This window comes from Rattus rattus, chromosome 3 (assembly GCF_011064425.1).
Source record: "Rattus rattus isolate New Zealand chromosome 3, Rrattus_CSIRO_v1, whole genome shotgun sequence".
Classification (NCBI taxonomy): Eukaryota; Metazoa; Chordata; class Mammalia; order Rodentia; family Muridae; genus Rattus; species Rattus rattus.
The window spans coordinates 36,339,614-36,358,937 of NC_046156.1; the positions used below are offsets into that span (position 1 = coordinate 36,339,614).

At 43.6% G+C, this 19,324-nt stretch overlaps 1 protein-coding gene across 1 annotated transcript in view; it reads right to left on the minus strand.

Annotated features, from left to right (window-relative positions):
* Prss12 (serine protease 12) overlaps positions 1-16,085 on the minus strand; it is a 60,454-nt gene extending 44,369 nt beyond the window's left edge. The window contains exon 1 of the mRNA XM_032897370.1: positions 15,249-16,085. Coding sequence (XP_032753261.1) covers positions 15,249-15,726 — 478 coding nt within the window. The 5' untranslated portion in view covers positions 15,727-16,085. The remainder of the gene's footprint in view (positions 1-15,248) is intronic.
* Positions 16,086-19,324: the final 3,239 nt, after the last annotated feature.

Below are 19,324 nucleotides of genomic sequence, written 5' to 3' on the forward strand. Positions count from 1 at the left end.
ATTTTTTCGTTTTTTTAGGATGGGAAAAGCTACACATGATAGCAGCTGCCACCTTCTTGGGACACGCCCCACCCGCCAGATGTCTATTTTACAAAACACTATGTTTTTAAATCTCCCTGACAACAAACTTCATTCCAATAAATGGGAATATGGCCCAGTCCAGATAATGAGGTTTGGTTTCTTATTTTGTTTTCTCCGAAAATCCAAAGGCAGATGTTAGTTTTATCAAATGTAGGACAAAAATCTATCAAAGCATTTGGATTTTGATAAATGGAAAAAACTAATAAAGATGGGTTTGGAAGGGGAAAAAGGAAAGGACTAAAACACACATACATATATCACACATTTGAATATGTATAAATCAAGGAAATCAAACCTTTTAAAATTTTCATTTAAAATTTTTATTTTGTGTGCATAATGTTTTGCCTACATGTGTGTGTATGTGTATGTATGTATGTATGTGAATATATGTGTGTATACATATACATACATATATATGCATCCTGTGTATGCCTAGTGACCTGGAGATCAGAAGAAAGCACCATTTTCCCCTGTAATTAGAGTTGCAAATGGCTGTTCACTACTAGTGAGTGCTAGGAACTGAAAACCAGTCCTTTGTAATAGCAACAAGTGCTCTTAGCAGCATTGTCATCTCCTCAGCCCTCAGAAGCCTTTACCACCAGGTTTCAATATCTGCTTGTACTAGGTTTTGTTATCCAAGACATGACCAAAAAAAAATGGGCAATTTGCAGATATAAAATAGAAGTCCAGATGTTTTTGTGCAAGTATTCTGTCACCTGGCCAAGTGAGGCTTTAGTTGCAGTCTGGCCTTCAGTAAATATCACTCTGAGCTGCAAATATCTCTAAGCTCTGCGGACCAGTGAGAAAAAAGAGGAGCTTAAAGAGGAGCTTAGATATTTGAAGATTTCTTCCAACTCCATTATTCTACGTTAGAATTTTAAAATCTGTGTCGCCAAGACCTTGAAACTCATTCATAAAAGAATATCATGAAGATGGGATCTAGTTTAGCTCATTAATATGCATATTAAAGGTGAAGATGGACTGTAATTTAAAAATGCCCAACACTTAACTGGTTAACATGGTAATATCTGTAACTGTATTCATGCTACAGCCTCCATCAATGAAACGATAGACAATATTACGAATTGTCTTCACAACCAGAAAGCTGGGTTGCTCTGCTTTTATTAAGAAGATCTGTGTCAAACAAATCAGTAGCCTTCCTCTACTCAAAGGATAAACAGGCTGAGAAAGAAATTAGGGAAACTACACCCTTCACAATAGTCACAAATAATATAGAATACTTTGGTGTAACTCTAACCAAGCAAGTGAAAAGATCTGTATGACAAGAACTTGAAGAAAGAAAGCAAAGATCTCAGAAGATGGAACAACTTCCCATGTTCATGGATTAACAGGATTAATATAGTAAAGATGGCCATCTTGCCAAAAGCGATCTACAGATTCAATGCAATCCCCATCAAAATTCCAACTCAATTCTTCATAGAGTTAGAAAGAACAATTTGCAATTTCCAAAAACCCAGGATAAGCAAAAAACATTCTCAACAATAAAAGAACTTCTGGGGGAATCACCATCCCTGACTTCAAGCTGTATTACAGAGCAATAGTGATAAAAACTGCATGGTATTGGTACAGAGATAGACAGGTAGATCAGTGGACTAGAATTGAAGATCCAGAAATGAACCCACACACCTATGGTTACTTGATCTTTGACAAAGGAGCTAAAACCATCCAGTGGAAAAAAGACAACATTTCCAACAAATGGTGCTGTTTCAACTGGAAGTCAGTATGCAGAAGAATGCAAATCGATCCATTCTTATCTCCCTGTACAAAACTGATGTCCAAGTGGATCAAGAACCTCCGCATAAAACTAGATACACTGAAACTAATAGAAGAGAAAGTGAGAAAGAGCCTCCATCACATGGGCACCGAGGGAAATTTTCTGAACAGAACACCAATGGCTTATGCTCTAAGATCTAGAATCAACAAATGGGACCTCATAAAATTGCAAAGTTTCTTTAATGCAAAGGACACTGTCATTAGGACAAAAGGGCAACCAACAGATTTAGAAAAGATCTTTACCAGTCCTACATCCGATAGAGGGCTAATATCCAATATATACAAAGAACTCAAGAAGTTAGACTCCAGAGAATCAAGTAACTATTTAAAAAATGGGGTACAGAGCTAAACAAAGAATCCTCAACTGAGGAATATGAATGGCCAAGAAGTACCTAAAGAAATGTTCAACATCCTTAGTCATCAGGGAAATGCAAATCAAGCATCCCGGAGATTCCACCTCACACCAGTCAGAATGGCTAAGATTAAAAAACTCAGGTGACAGTGAGGATGTGGAGAAAAAGGAGCACTCCTCCATTGTTGATGGGATTGCAAGCTGGTACAACCACTGTGGAAATCAGTCTGGCGGTTCCTCAGAAAATTGGAAAAAGTGTGGATGCTTCAGTACTTCTTAGAAGGGGGAACAAAATACTCACAGGAGAATATGGAGACAAAGTGTGGAGCAGAGACTGAAGGAAAGGCCATTCATAGACTGCCACTCATGGGAATCCATCCCACATACAAACCCAAACCCAACCCCAAACCCAGTAACTATTGGAGATGCCGAGGTGCATGCTGACAGGAGCCTGACAAATACAGAGGCAGATGCTCAAAGCCAAAGATAGGACTGAGAATGGGGTCCTCAATGGAAAAGTTAGAAAAAGGACTGAGAAGGGTTGAGGATTTAGCTCAGTGGTAGAGCGCTTGCCTATGGCAAGCGCAAGGCCCTGGGTTCGGTCCCCAGCTCGAAAAAAAAAAAAAAAAAAAAAAAAAAAAAAAAAAAAAGAAAAAAGAAAAAGGACTGAGGTAACTGAGGTAACTGCTGCCCCATAGGAAGAACATTATCAACCAACCAGACACCCAGAGCTCCCAAGGACTAAACCACCAACCAAAGCGTACACATGGACAGACCCAAGGCTCCAACCGCATAAATAGCAGAAGGTGGCCTTGTGTGGCATCAATGGGAAGAGAGACCCTTGGTCCTGGGAAGGCTCGATGCCCCAGTGTAGGGAAATGCTATGGCTAGAAGATGGGAGGGAGGGAGTGGGTATGTGGGGAAGCACCCTCATAGAAGCAGAGGGAGGGAGGATGGGATTAGGGGTTTCTGGAGGAGAAAGCAGGAAAGGGAATAACATTTGAAGTGTAAATAAAGAAAATACCACTAAAAGAGAGAAAAAAAGAAAATCTTGTGCTTAAAGGGGCGGGACACTAAAGGATGATATCGACAGTAATATTGGCTTCTCTGGTTTGTGTTTGCTGGGTAATGGTTCTTTCTTTGATCAAAACAGGGTGTGGCCACTGGTAGATTGTTCATGTTTCAGTGGCTGGTGCCACATCCATATGCACTTGGGAGTGCTAACAGACTTTAGTGTGGTATACACACACACAAACACACACACAGTGGTGGGGGAGGGAGACATGGACAGACAGACAGACAGACAGAGACAGACAGATCAAAAGTTGAGGAAATAAAGTTTGGTGGAGGACATATTGGGGAGAGAGGAGTCTAGGAGAAGTTAAAGGAAGAGAGTGAGGGGGTAGATATGATTAAAAGTACGATATATGATACTCTCAGGGAAACACGCAGGCACACGCACACGCACACGCACACGCACATGCACATGCATGTGAACATCAGTTAAAGTCCTTGCTACCCAGTGGAAGGGGAAGCCCTGGGTCCTGCTAAGACTGAACCCCCAGTGAACTAGACTGTTGGGGGAGGTCGGCATGGAGGGAGGGGAACACCCATAAGGAAGGGGAGGGGAAGGGATGTTTGCCCGGAAACCAGGAAAGGGAATAACACTCTAAATGTATATAAGAAATATTCAAGTTAATTAAAAAAAAAAAAAAAGAGTCCTTGCTACTCTTGCAGAACACCGATTGTGGTTATCGTCACCTGTATGGTAACAAACATTCTTAACTTCAATTTCGGAAGATCCAACACTCTCTTCTGGCCTCCACATACACTAGACACCCTATGCCAGGCACATATATACATACATGTGGGCAAGACTCATATAGAAACAAAATAAAAATAAATAAATCTTTTAAAAAAAAAGGCAGAGAGTAAAAAGGAAAGATACTCGAAGTTGACCTCTGTCTTCCAAATGTGTAGACACAAGCAAATGCACACATATACGTCACAGGGAGAGCAAGAGAGAAGGGAAGAGAGGGGAGAAAGAGAGAGATTATATACATGGCCTTTATTCTGTAAGTTAAGAAATTAAAAAGAAAAATAAATCCTATTTAAAAATTCTTAGATAATTTGCATACCCACCGAATATGTACACTAAATAAATAATTAAGGAATTTATCTGAGGGGTTTGAATGGTTCAAGGTTATTTTAAATCACAAAATTTTCCACAGGAAGAAATAATCTTATGACTACCACGAACATCAGCAGTTTGACTTTTTTATTTAAAGTTTCTAACTATTCATTCCAATCAAATAATCCATTTATTCATCTCAAATGTTATTTGAAATTTCGTTTCAATTGATACATTGTCTGTACTAATTACCACCACCACCACCAAATACCCATGCCAACAGAGGTAAAAGAATGTTCCAATAACGAGAACAAACTGAAACTATACTTAATCACGCAGACAAACCACAGTGAGACGTCATGCCTACCCAGGAGAAATAGTGTTCCGCAGGGAAAGTACACCAGCCCGTTACCCAGGACCAAACGTTCAGCTCTGAAAACCTACATGGAAGTAGCATACCGACTGAACATGTTTTATTTATTTATTTATGAATATTTATGTTTATGTGCATATGTATGTAACAACAATTATTGAAGAAAGAAGTCAATAGGTTGAAAGAGCGAGGTGTGGTGTAGGAGAGGGTTTGGAGGGAGGGAAGAGAAGGGAGACATGATTTAATTACATTATACTTTGAAAAGAAAAGAGGAATAACAACTTATCGCCTCAATAACAGGGACATTTATGGATGAGGCACAGTAAACCCCGAGTGGCATTCAAAGGCAGTGGGAACGGTTTCCAAGCCAAGATTCTACAGCACCATACCTTCTAAGGCATGAAACACAGGCGAGAGACTGGAGTCACTTTGCTCTGTCTGTGATGTGGCAAGAGATGAGGAGTGCTTGTCCAATTTTCTTTTAGCAAATCCACACACACTGGTAATTCTGAGAAGCCAATCTGCATGTCACCCACAGATGAGCCCTCCGTCAGGATGCGCTTTAATTCTTCCTGTGTTTATTATCCTAGGATGCTTAAAGTGGTTGCGATCTTAAAAAACTATACTAATTTCCTTAGTTTGTGGACGGATGAAACTGTATCCAACACCACTGAGAAGTTTGTGTCGTGACGAATCAAATCATCCCCTGAACTACTGCCCAGCGCTGTCTCCTGGCCTCCAAACCTAGGCAAAGACCCTACAAGAATCGCCCTTTGAGATGGTATTCCCACATGCACTATAGCATGCCAGCCAGCGATCAGCACTCTGGTCAGGCAGATGCGTAGACAGCCTCAGACTTTCGGTTCACTGAGAAGGGCGAACAGAGGCTTGGTCAAGATCCTCCAGCAGGCGTGAGTTTGTCCTAACGGCCATATGGATTTTCAGTGGGGCTGTGGATACGGTGTATACATGTGTGCACACACATTTGTACAAATTATAGGTACACAATTATAAATGAGAAAGGGCGATAAGCTTCGCTCAATATAAGAATGATTAAAAAACAGCCTAGTCATAAAGACCAAAGCCAGGTTGGCTAAGGGCTCCTGCCGTACTACCAACAGTATCATTTTCCACGTAAACTACATAGATACTTTTTAATTGCCATAACTCTGTGTTATCAAAAAACAGTCTGTCCCTTCCCCTCACACAGTCCTCCACCTTGCTACTTCTGAAATGTTTCTCAGAGTGGCAGCTAATTTCTCTGGGCCATATTCTAATAGACCTGAGCCTGCACTGCCTTCAGATCACATAAGGGAAAATTAGCTTCCTATTATTTTCTACACACTTGCGTTTTGAAATCTCACTACTCTGATCGTTAAGTTTTTCTGTTTCAAGCAGAGGTCTGAGGGCAACTATGTCAGCTATTATAAATGTATACAGCAGACCAGTCATGGATGTGTGTAGAACTGTATCCACATGGATGGATTAAAAAAAAAAAGTCCCATTACACAATAATGCTAAGCATTCTTCCCTCTTAATTTTTGGCAAACATATTTAATTTACTGTCATTTTAGATTATATGCTTCTTTTGTGTAGATATATGCTCAGCTTTATAAAGAAAAGAGAACACAAAAGATTCCTGAGTTCGTGTTACAGAAATTGGCCCCCACGGAGAGCATTGTTGGAAATAGAGTTCCACATGTTCTTTCTCAAACGCAGGACCTAGTAGCCAATACTATGTGTACACATGCAAGCAAAAGCACGTTCGGGCATAGCATAGCATGCCAACAAGAGAGCACAGAACGTTCAATATAGGGGGACGAGCAAGGACCGAGTGCAGATAGCAAGCATTAGGCAATATCATATAAAACTAACTGTTTTTATAGCTTGTACTCTGCTTCTGACTTGTTTTAGTGATGTGTAAGTGCATAAAAACATATTCCATAGCAAGTGCCACTGTTTCGGATTGCCTATTCTAACTACATGAAGCTCCCTGAATTGTTACAGAATTCTTACTTGCAAGGGTTTTTTTTTTAGTAATAAAGTTTGTAAAATTTAAAATAAAAATATCAAATCTAAAAAAAAAGTCCCCAACAGATGGTGTGGAAGAAGAGGTATCTTTACCCATCTTGTCACTCTCCATCCATTCAAGAGAAGAGAATGACTGGCATTATTAAAATTCCCCTGATGAGATTCAATTTTTTCACCCTTAAAGCTATTTTTGAACTGTGTCTCCCCAAAAGATGTTGAGATGCTAGTCTTATTCGTAAACAGGGTCTTTATATGGTCAAGTAAGATGAGGCCATGTCAGTGTGCCCTAGAGTGACTGTGCTACTTCATGAAGGGGAAATGCAGACAGACAGACACCTGCATAGGGCCGCCGCCTTGTGAGTCCTGGAGTCCTACAAGCAGGAGCTTGGAGAAGCTCACAGTCAGCCTACAACGATCCCTTCCCTTGTGCCACCAAAGGCTTCTTGGCCCAGCTAACACCTTGATCTGAGCCCTTCTGCTTCTGGCCATTCGACTTGAAGTACATAGGGATTTGTTAGCAGAGTGTGACAGTCAGCCTCTCTGATGTCACCCTTGTTTGGATGACTAGACTCTCTTCCTGGGAGGCAGGTCAATGAGAAGAGTTGGTTTTTCACCCAGAACTCGCATGTTTTCTCACACTGAACTAGACCAACTCGTATTTTTACTGTTACTAAAGGTATCTCCATGAATAATAGATGAATAATTACTATGAATTATAGATGGGACCTAATGGAAACAGTGAGTTTAGCTGGATGTTAATTCGGGGAAATGCCCTGACATTAAAAGATGGTCTGACTCCATTTTTACCTGGGATGATACGATGTAAATTTACTGTTCCACAATGTTACAGCAGACTCAAGTTACAACTGGGGATGCTAAGAGCCAAGACCAGCGTAAAAGAAAATATCCAAGTTAGCGTCCTTTACTGCATTCGAAAAAGTCAATGACCATTCCCTCCCCCATTCAGTTGTTTTCAGACAATGTCATAATTTCATCATTTGTAATGAAGACAAAACCTGTATGTAATTTATTTCCCAGTGTTACATGTGATATAGGACATAGAGGTATATTTAATGCAGTGCCGTACACATATTAACATCTCCAAGGTGTGGTGGAGCCTCTCTTATTCTTTTGAGTGGTTGTTATGCTGAAATGTTTATGCTTTAAGAATATTCTCGTCAAGGATATGGGCAGTCGTTGGCATTGCCGGCAGGCATCCATCTTATTCCACTAGGATAATACAGACAGCTAAAATCCATTGCTTTACCCGTGAAGCTCAGTAATAGATAGAAAAGGGTTGGTGTGGTTAACATGATATTTTTTGTCCTTAACCAAACTCTGTTTCAAAAGTGTATTATGACTACTGCATATTATACTTCCTAGTAGTTCCAAAAGCTCTAGGGGTAGGTTTTTATTTTTTGCTGATTATTCTCTCTGAAAAAAGTGTGCATCGTGGTAACCAATTAAGCCAATTGGCTTAGCTTCCCTTTTATTTCATTTAGGAAAGAGCAGGATTTGCCAAGCAGAGCTGACTGATCCATTTGGTTCTGGTCCTTTATTTCTTCCGAGCTTCCTTGACTTATAGAAACGAATCATACCTCTGTAGGAGGAGATTTGGCTTTGTTTTAAGATTCTTTTCGCACGCAATAGTATATATCGAATGGGTGTCGGGGAAGTTAAAGTTAAATAAAATCTCTAAGAAGGCAGCCAGATTGAGCTGCATGGATAAAGTCCGTCTAGGAAATGGATCGAATGTGGTATTGCTAATAAACATTCTTAAACACCTGCCACACAGAATGAAGATGTAGCATTAAAAGGCAGACAAGAGGGGGTGGCTTCTACCACTTTTTTTTTTTTAAAGACAGCATCTCATTCTGTAGCCCTAGCTGGCCTGGAACTCACTATGTAGCCTAGGTTGTCGATGAACTCACAGGTACCATTCCTGCTTCAGACTCCTGAGTGCAGAGATTACAGGTGTGAACCACTCTACCTGACTCAATTAACTTTCTAATTGACTTTCACTTCAAGCAGCATGTGGCCTTCCAAAAGCAATGCCCACAAACAGCAACAGTTAGCCCACGTGACCAGCATGGCTATTTAACTAGGAGACTTGGGGCCACTTTGGGTTACGTAGGAGCAGATTAGCAAGAGATGGTAAAAGGCTAGATCTGGGACTCACTCTATTATGGCTTAGGATCTTTAAAGGCTGCCCCAAAGCCAAGTGCTAAGGTTTGACCACCAGCCTATGAGTGTGTTGGGAGGTAACACAGCTCTTTATCAGAGGAAGGTAGGTAATTGTGGGTAGGTACTTGAAGGGGAATTGGGACCCCAGCCCCTTACTCTTTGTTTCCTGACTGAGAAGTCATGAGCAGCTATGCTTGTCAGCACCTTACCATGATGCTCTGCCTCCGAAGAGCCCGCAGGACAGTGGAGCCAAATGGACCATGGACCAAAACTTGTGAAAACAGAAGCCCAGGTAAACCTTTTCCTCTTCTCACAGCGATTAACTCACTGTGCCAAGAGATTGATGACCAGATTCCTTTATCATTTATTCTACCTGTGCTTCTCATCAGCCATCTTCCACCTGAGGCTAATTCACGGCTTGCTACAAAGAGGGAATTCTCAGGACAGAGCCAAGCAAGTTTCCCCTTTCTGCTTTGACAACTTGAAACTGTGAAAATCATTGCCACTCAGAGTCAGGAAGTGTGGTCTCATTGCAAAGGATCGGTGAAAGGAAGCGGTCAGCTGCCTGTGGAAATGTGAGAGGCTTCCCACTCAGTTAGGATGGATATTCTGGTGAGCTGTGCTGTTTACCACCACACACTGGCAGAATAAATACCAATGGTACTGCTCTATAAGACCACACAGGAAACCAAGGTTGGCGCACCTCATACCTGTTCTGAGGCTGCGGCCTAATGAGTTTGAAAGCCACCTAAAGAGCATCTGCTCACTTCACCTGGCCCTGAGAAAGGCACCTTGTAATTCCTGGTGTGGATGTGGGGGTTAGGACCCTGAGGCTAGAGCCCAAGCATTTTGACAGGACTCTAGGTGAATGGTGAAGATTTAGAATTTTTTCACATTTATTTATTTGAAAGTGAAGCTGTGATGGTTTGAATAAGAATGTCTTCCACAAGAACCCAGATGCCCTTCAACAGAGGAATGGATGCAGAAAATGTGGTCCATCTACACAATGGAATATTACTCAGCTATCAAAAACAATGACTTTATGAAATTCGTAGGCAAATGGTTGGAACTGGAAAATATCATCCTGAGTGAGGTAACCCAATCACAGAAAGACATACATGGTATGCACTCATTGATAAGTGGCTATTAGCCCAAATGCTTGAATTACCCTAGATGCCTAGAACAAATGAAACTCAAGATGGATGATCAAAATGTGCATGCTTCACTCCTTCTTTAAAAGGGGAACTAGAATACCCTTGGCAGAGAAGAGAGAGGCAAAGATTAAAACAGACACAGAAGGAACACCCATTAAGAGCCTGCCCCACATGTGGCCCATGCATATACAGCCATCCAATTAGACAAGATGGATGAAGCAAAGAAGTGCAGGCCGACAGGAGCCGGATGTAGATCGCTCCTGAGAGACACAGCCAGAATACAGCAAATACAGAGGCAAATGCCAGCAGCAAACCACTGAACTGAGAACAGGACCCCATTGAAGGAATCAGAGAAAGGACTGGAAGAGCTTGAAGGGGCTTGAGACCCCATATGAACAACAATGCCAACCAACCAGAGCTTCCAGGGACTAAGCCACTACCCAAAGACTATACATGGACTGACCCTGGGCTCCAACCTCATAGGTAGCAATGAATATCCTAGTAAGAGCACCAGTGGAAGGGGAAGCCCTTGTCCTGCTAAGACTGAACCCCAGTGAACGTGATTGTTGGGGGATGGCGGTAATGGGGGAGGATGGGAGGGGAACACCCATGTAGAAGGGAGGGGGATGGGTTAAGGGATGTTGGCCCAGAAACCAGGAAAGGGAATAACAATCGAAATGTAAATAAGAAATACTCAAGTTAATAAAGATGGAAAAAAAAAAAAAAAAAATGTCTTCCACATGCTGGTGTGTTTAAATGCTTCGTCACCAAAAAGTGGCACTACTTGAAGGGATTAAAAGGATCAAAAGAGGTGGAACTGTGTCACTGGGGATGGGCTTTGAGGTTTCAGAAGCTCATGCCAAGCCCAGAATTGATGATTGAGAGAGAGAGAGAGAGAGAGAGAGAGAGAGAGAGAGAGAGAGGAAAAAGAACTGATATGATATGATATGATATGATATGATATGATATGATATGAATTCCAGCAACATGGTTGCTCTAGCAAGGAATCACATACAAAGACCTTCTAGGTCTATGTGATCTGGCTAAAATGCAAACACATCATTAGTACACAGGTTTAACCCCAAACAATAAAGGTAAAGCTAGTTTGCAGAAGGAAGCCCCTTGTTTGGAAGTGATGTCTATTTAAGGGGCCAACAAAGTGATGAATCAGAGAAAGATTTCACAGAATCAGTTAGCAATGGGATATGCCCAGTTCTCAGGAGAACAGGAAAGAGGCTACCTAAGAGCAGTGCAGGGAGAGAGATGAGTTGAGTAAGTTTGTGCAGTGCAGTCAAGTTCGTGAATTCTGTTCAGTTTTCAAGGTTCCCACAGTGTGGCTCAGCAGAGGCGGTCGAAGTGAGAGAATAAGAAGGAGCCAGAAGGTTGGAACAAGTTTCCAAAGTTAGTATTAGGCCAAGCAGAGCAATTCGGTCAGACGTGGAGAAAAGCCAGATTGAAACAGTCAGCTTGGAGAGGGATTTGAGACAGAACCAGCCAGAGTTCAGAAAGAGCTAGAAAGGATGAGTTTAATCAGAAGTAAGTCTCCAAGATAGCAATTATATCTGGCAGATAAAAGATACCTTTACATATATGCATACATCTGCCTGCTGATCAGGACGTAGAATTCTCCATCCACCATGTCTGTCTGCATGCCTCCATGTTCCCCACCATGATGATATGAACTGAAACTGTAAGCGAGCCCATAATTAAATGCCCACTCTTAGAAGAATGGCTTTGGTCCAGGAGTTCCTTCACAGCAATAGAACAGTGACTAAGACCGAGGCCTACACCATGGCTCACACACGGAGGTCAGAAGAGAACTTGAAGAAACGAGTGCTCCCCTTACATCATGTGAGTTCCAGGGATCAAACTCAGGTCATCAGACTTGATGGCAGACAGTTTTACCTGCCGGACCCTCATGCCAGTCCTCTTTGCGTGGAGTTTAATGCTCCCTATGAGAACTAACTCCCTGGATTGACTCAGGTATCCCACTAAAAAAAAAGATGTTTTATTACTACTACCTAAGTTCCTTGGAGCCAGAGCCTAAGAACCACATTTCCTGCTCTGATCCATGAGCTAATGGACTGTCCACGCCTCGCTCACCCGAGAAGTCCACCCCATTCTTTCAGCATCATGGAGGAGGAGGACCCTACTTTCTCACTTCTCTGTATGGGACCCGAAACTCTACTCTGCCCCCAGTTTAACTTTGAAAAGAGGGATCACGTTTCTATATATTATTCTTTTCTTTTGCTCCAGTTTTCTGTAAAGGAAAAAAAAAAGGAATACCTTTAAAGCATAAGAGACTGGAAATAATGTGCATTGTGCTCGTACTAAGCATAATTCTTCTTCCTCCTTTCTGCCCTATCGACCAGCCCACAAGCTAATGAGGGAGTGTTGCAACAGAGCGCAGCTATTTCTACAGTGCATACAAATAAAGAAATAGAGGGAAATGAACTGTGAAGTGAAAAGGTACACATCTGTGTACACATCCTATCCTTTCTGCTTTCCTGGCAATATGCCTTTAAGATCTCCAATAGAAACGTGTAGGGGCCCCTTTATAAGGACGTCTATGAAAAAATAAATAAAGCAAACGTAAAATTCTTAGTCCAGCATCCAGCATAGAGTGGGTGTTGAGCGAGTCCTCCCTATAATAACTATACAAGGTCATTCTGAAGACATGCCCAGGGCTTAAAATTTTCTTTTAATTAATTTGCTTAAAAACTGATTTTCTTTCCGGGGCTGGAGAGGTGCCTCAGCAGCTAAGAGTGCTGACTGTGTAATCATGATAACAGCAGTCTGGATCCCAGCACCCACATAATAAGTGGGGCACCCTGCCCATGTCTGCAAGAGCAGCTCCGAGCAGGGCAGAGATAAGAGGAAGACTGAGGGAGAGACCCCACCTCAAAGGAATAGGTAGAGAGTAAGATCACCCAGTTCCTGTCTCTGGGCTTTAAATGAAGAGCACATAAAATTATACACCTGTGTTTGAGCACGTGCTCACACACACACACACACACACACACACACACACACACACACACAAGCTTAGAGACATAACATCAATATACCCAAATAAACAAAGAAGTCGCTTCTAGAAATAGCCTGCTTTTCTTTATGGGAAGAAACCCAAAGCCTTAACAGTCAAGCCTAACGAACAGGAGCAATGCTTTGCTTTGTTTTGTTTTTAAAGAACAATTTGATGTTCTTTCATTAGCATACAGTGCTCTAGCCTAAACCCCTAACTGGAGTGTGTGGGGAATAAGAAAACCGTAAGATTCAGGGTGTGTGTGTGCACCATCTCATGAAGCATAGCTGGCCAGGCCTGCACAAGTGAGCGACAGAGCTCAAGGCTCTGCCTACCAAGGCTTGGTCCTCTAAGAGCCATTCAGGTATTACAAAGGTAATCTCTTCCCTTTGTCTGTTGCTCATCTTGTGTGACTCCTTCTGTTCCTCAGGTATTCGGTTACCTAAACACAACCACATTTGAGATTTTGGCTGCTGAAAAACTAGCTATGAACCTAAAGGCATTGAAAAGTATTAATTTTTCTCCGAAGAAGGGTTGGTTGGAATTCAAAGACAAATGAGTCTCTTCACAGGAATATAAAACTGAAGGTTACTTGTGCTTTTGGGAAGAGAACTAGATCGCCTTGTTATAACTTTGAGTTGCTTTTTACTATGTTTTGAAGGGAAAGCAGTCTGTTTCTTCTTCCACTTTAATTCCCTGATAATTCTTTATCATATCTATAAAACTAAGAATAATAATAAAAGCTGCCAACGACTGCTAGACACAAGATTTTTTTTTTTTATTAAAAATGATCTTAGAGTAAATGAGGTAACCATGGGTCTCTTTGCTTGACATCATCTCCGTGTTTTTACAGCCACATTGGCATTCTGTCCGTGAAACACGAGTACAGCGATGATGTCATTCTCCGGGATGGAGAATAATTGATCTTAACCTTCGCATCACTTTCCTTTAACTTGAAGCACTAACTCAATTGCAGGCAGAGATAAATAAAATGTCTGTGAGAAATGAATGTCATTCTAAAAGGTTACTGCCAAAGGCCTGAAGGATACACTTCGGGAAATTTGTAAAACTCCTGTCATACAGGGTCATCAAAAACAGCCGGGGTTTTGGTCTATTAGGAGACAGTCAAATATTTTGTTTTCCTTTTCCCAGTTGTTGCATGAGAAAAGCTAAAACCTTAATATAAAATGCAAACCCCAGCAATTCAGAGTAAAATATTATGAATGGCAAATTATTATTTGCATTCAAGTTATAAATGTGACGCTTTTGCTGACACACACTTAAGACGCCCTAGTAACTTCTTCTGCTGAAGTTGACTCTTAATTCCAATTTTCCATAAATGACCGCACAGCTTAAATAATGGTTTTGCTGAGTTCACTTACTGAATTCACTTGACTCTAGCTGCCCTCCTAGTTACTGAGGCCGTCCTTGTTCTGCCCCCTCCTTCCCTTTGTTATTCACTCCCCGGTGGTATTTACCATACGGTTCCCCAGAACATAACTGTCTTTGTGCTTTGGTCTGAGAGTTTTGTCAGGCTTTAAAGTCAACAATGGCAGTGAGGCAAACATTTCACAGCGCTCTCCCAAATCCGTGCCTATAGAGGTAAGAAAGTTTGTGCTGGCATTCATCTTACATTTAATAATTCCCTTTGCCAAACTAGTGGCCAGCAAATGTTTTTCTTTACCTCTCCTCTTTTATATACAGAGTGCCTCATTAAGGCTAGCTGATACACAGACAACAGACACCCACCATCTCTCTCTCTCTCTCTCTCTCTCTCTCTCTCTCTCTCTCTCTCACACACACACACACACACACACACACACACACACACACACACACACACACAGGTTGGCGGACAGACCTTCTCATGGCATCAGAGTTGAGCACCCTATGCAGCTACTGTCCCGGTGACAATCGTCACACGATTCATGCTTTCCTGACCGACACTTACTGTACAAACGAATGCACGTTACTAGTTATGCGGCTTCCCAGACCACCACCACACCACAATGCAAACCCTCACTCAAGCCCTTGTCTCCAGGTACACACAGGTACAGTTGGTCCCGGAGCCAGGCTACCTCTGTGCCAGTCCCCAGCTGTCACCTCTGCCCGATGCCACTCACCTTGGCCACAATCGCAGTAGCCCCAGTCCACTTTGCCTTGGGCATTTCGATAGAAGCACCAAGGTCTGCCCGCGCCATCCGGACTCCGGCAGAAGTTGTGCGGCTGCCCTCTTAGCTCAGCCCAACTGGCTGGGGGCGACCGCTCCAGGAAGGGCGGCACCTCGTCCCAGTGTAGACACGGGACGCCGAGGTTGGTGGCATTGCCCCAGGGCTCTCCAGCCCCGCACCGGCGTGAAATCGTCGGGGGCGTGTGCCGGGTACTGAGGAGCTGAGGGCGCTGGGCAGCGGGGGCCCGCGGCGGGAGCGGGAAGCGCGGGGTCCTGGGTGGCCGCCGCGAGCTGGGAAGGTAATGCGCGTGTTGGGAACGCGGTGGAGACGGATGCGGGCGGTGCAGGGGCGAGTGCAAGACTGGATCAGCGCGGGCCACTTCGGACAGTACCCCTAAAATCACAGCCAGCACGCAGCGGGCGAGCGCCATGGCTGCGGCGCCGAGTGTGGTCCATGCTGGGCTCCGGGTCCCCGCGGAGGGGGCGGGGCGGGGCCGGCAGAGTCCTAGAGCCCCCTCCCACGCTCGCGCCGCCGCCCTGCTGTCCCGGCCCCTGGGGCGGCTGGAGAATCACACCGGGACCCGAAGGGTCAGCCCCTCGAAGCAGAGGCTGGAGGGCCAGAGGCGTTGAGATCCAGGAGCTCTGTCGCCCGGAGCTCGACCTCCACCCCACCCTCGGCTGTCAGCCTGAGGCGCGGGCTCTCGGTGCCAACGCGGGGGAAGGTCTAGGCTGCCGGTGCCAAAAGGCACACACCACAGCCCTGTCTGGCGGCTCCCACCTGGCACCCGTCCCTCCCATTCTCCGGTTCTCGGTCGTTCTGTCTGTGTTTTGCAATCTCTGGAGAAATGTGGATGGAATTAGATGCACCTCTCTGCCTTGGCAATTCACAGGACAGAAGTTATGAAAACCCACCACCAGGAGTGTTAAAAACACTTTGCTGAGCTGAGTCCTTTAAGGACTCGCTGGGCTTGAGACCGTGTCCGGATGAACATTAGAGGAAATTAAATGCCCGAGCAGATCTAGCAAAAGGAGCTTGAGCCTTTCTCCTTCCTGCCTCCCACTTTCCACCAGATGCCCTGGACACCAGTTGTTAGGTTTTAATAGGGATTCATCCTGATCTCCATCCACCACAGATGTGTCCCTGTGGCACCTGCCTCCTGCCCTCAGGGCCAGGACTTGAATTAAGCCTCTTGGTTTGCTGCTCCAGGCAAGAGCTGAACTCCATCAAGTTAGCTTCAATAAAAGTAGACTCTGCCTGTGACTCTGCCTGTGAGAGATGTTATTAGTTTCTCTGATGGTTCAGTACACCTCTTCCAACATCCCCCTGTGCCACCCCAAAGCCTTTAAGAATTAGCAGGGGCTGAATGTTTAGGGTTGCTGATTGCTCTTGACCAGGCCACTAAGTGAAAGAAGAAATAGGAATCAGGGGCTGAAGATGACAACCTTGCTTTCTGAGGTGATGATGGGACTCCGTTCCCTAAAGGTATGCGATCTGAAGAAAACTTGAACAAAATTTAAATGACCATTGTTAAAACCTAGGTTTCAATCAGAAACTGGGTGGCCTCTTTATACCTGGCTTTAAATAATCCAGCTTCATTTAATGTTTTATGAATCATTTCAATGTGTAAAATAACTATCAGAAACCCAAGAACGAATTTATTTGTCAAATCTTTTTAAAAAGATTTACTTATCTATCTATTTATTTATTTAATGTCTGTACGTACACTGTCACTCTCTTCAGACACACCAAAAGTGGGGCAACGGACCCCATTACAGATGTTTGTGAGCCACCATGTGGTTGCTGGGAATTGAACTCAGGACCTCTGGAAGAGTGTCAGTGCTCCTACCCTCTGAGCCATCTCTCCAACCCTGTTTGTCAAATCTTTATTCAAAGTTTTTAATCCAAGATAGTTTAATTAATTGTTCTGATTTCTTCACTAGTATTTTTCTGGCCCCCAAAGCAGTTAAAACTGTACTTATGAAAAAGAGCAAAATAATAGGTATCTGGAGTTGGCCATTTATTGTGGTAGGAGCTAATAGAGCCTGTCAATCACATCTGACATGGTAGAAAACAGTTCCAATCTAGGTCAGGCCTTCCCTTTTCCAGCTGTCTCTTCCAGCTTGGACAACAAGTGATGGCGCAGGGAGCTGTTGTCTCGGCCTTCAGACTGGATTTCTTGGACCCCAGTCTTCTCTTCTCCCTCCATTTTACAATCATGGATGCCATACTTCCTAAAAAAAAGAAAAAAAAAAAAAACCAGTCTATACAACTAACCACCACACATCTCATATCCATCTTACAGATAGAGAAATAATGAGAAAGAAGTAAGTTAACCAGTGAGGAGACTGCTCAATGAACAGAGCACTTAACCCACTCCCACAAGCCTGAGGATGTGTGCTTGCATCCCCATGTGATAGGGTAGTGCCTATCTGATGTCCATAGGCCGATGGATGGTGGAGACAGGAATCCCTGGAAGCTCCTGGACCAGCCGCTAGGTAAGCAGGGAAAAACAAGAGGCCATGTCTCAAACAAAGTGGAAGGACCCCAGTCTCCTCCATTTTATAACTATGGATGCCACACTTCCTAAAAATCTAGGCTGTCCTCTAACCTCCACACATAGGCTATGGTTTACATGTGTACACACCACACCACACACACACACACACACACCACCATACCACAAACACACATGCACACACATGCATACCATACCACACCACGAACACACATGCACACACATGCACACTACACACCACACACCACGTATGTACACACCCGCACACACCATATAGACACACATGTACACACATATGCAGGCATGCACATGTACACAGACATCACATGCACACACAAATTACATACCACACACATGCACACATATGCAAGTACACACATGAATACACAGCACACACCACATACACACACATGCAGAGACGCACATGCAGGCACACAAATGAATACACACCATACACCATATACACACATATATGCACACATCTCGCATGTAGAGATAATGAGTTAAGATCGTTGGAACTGAGCTTCTGAGAACAAAGCCCTGGGCATCAGGCCTGCCTTCCAGCTTCCTGTCCCAAAGAGAAACTAAAGCTTTTCCGGGGCTTCCTTACATTTATAAAGCGGATGCACACAGAGTGGAATTACCCCTAGAAAAAAACCCACATCTGGATTTCATAGCTTTGGCTTTTAAACCTACCTTTCTGAGATTGTTTAACTGAAGCATGGGCCAGGGCCCTCAACTTGGGTTCTGCCTTCTGTGTTCCAGGCAAAGTCTGATTTAACAAAGTTCTTTGGGCATCATTCTCTCTCCAGCTGATGCTCTCCCTCCCTCCCTCTTTTGTCATTCGTTCTTGTTGTCACACACACACACACACACACACACACACACACTCACACACACAACTGGAATTTCCAGATCCCAAACTAATTCCTGAAATGCATCTCAGTCTTGTATCTCTGCCAGGCCAGACCCTACCTGCATCTGTTGTCGATTCCTGTCACCCTCGGTCTCAGGTATTAAAGCTGGAGAGGAGAGTGGGCACCAACCCTGTCAGAACCTCATAACATATCTTTCTCTGCCTCCCTTTCTTCTCAGCAGCAACAAAGGAAACACACATGTCCTCTCGCAGGTACCCTGCACCGCAACACTTGAGAGCCCACAGCAGGCTCCCAGAATCTTCCTTTGTCACTCAATCCCATCAAATAAACATATTGATTTATGGCCAAAGGGTTCAATTGATTGGTTTCAGCAGCTCCTGTGATTGAGAAGCAGAATGGTAATGGGAACCCCAGGGAACTGAATGGAAGAGTCTCTGCTAGAGCAGAGAGGGTGGGCAGTGTCGAGGGCCACAGAGCACACCCACATCCACACCTCTTCAGGTTCCGTGGTCACCTTATCTGTAAGCATTTGGCTTTGTGGTGGTTTGTGAATCCTTTTACTTCGTGTTTTGCTAAGCAGGCTTTGTATGGTTTGATTTGGAAACATCGCCAAGTATATTATTTTTACAGAGTTA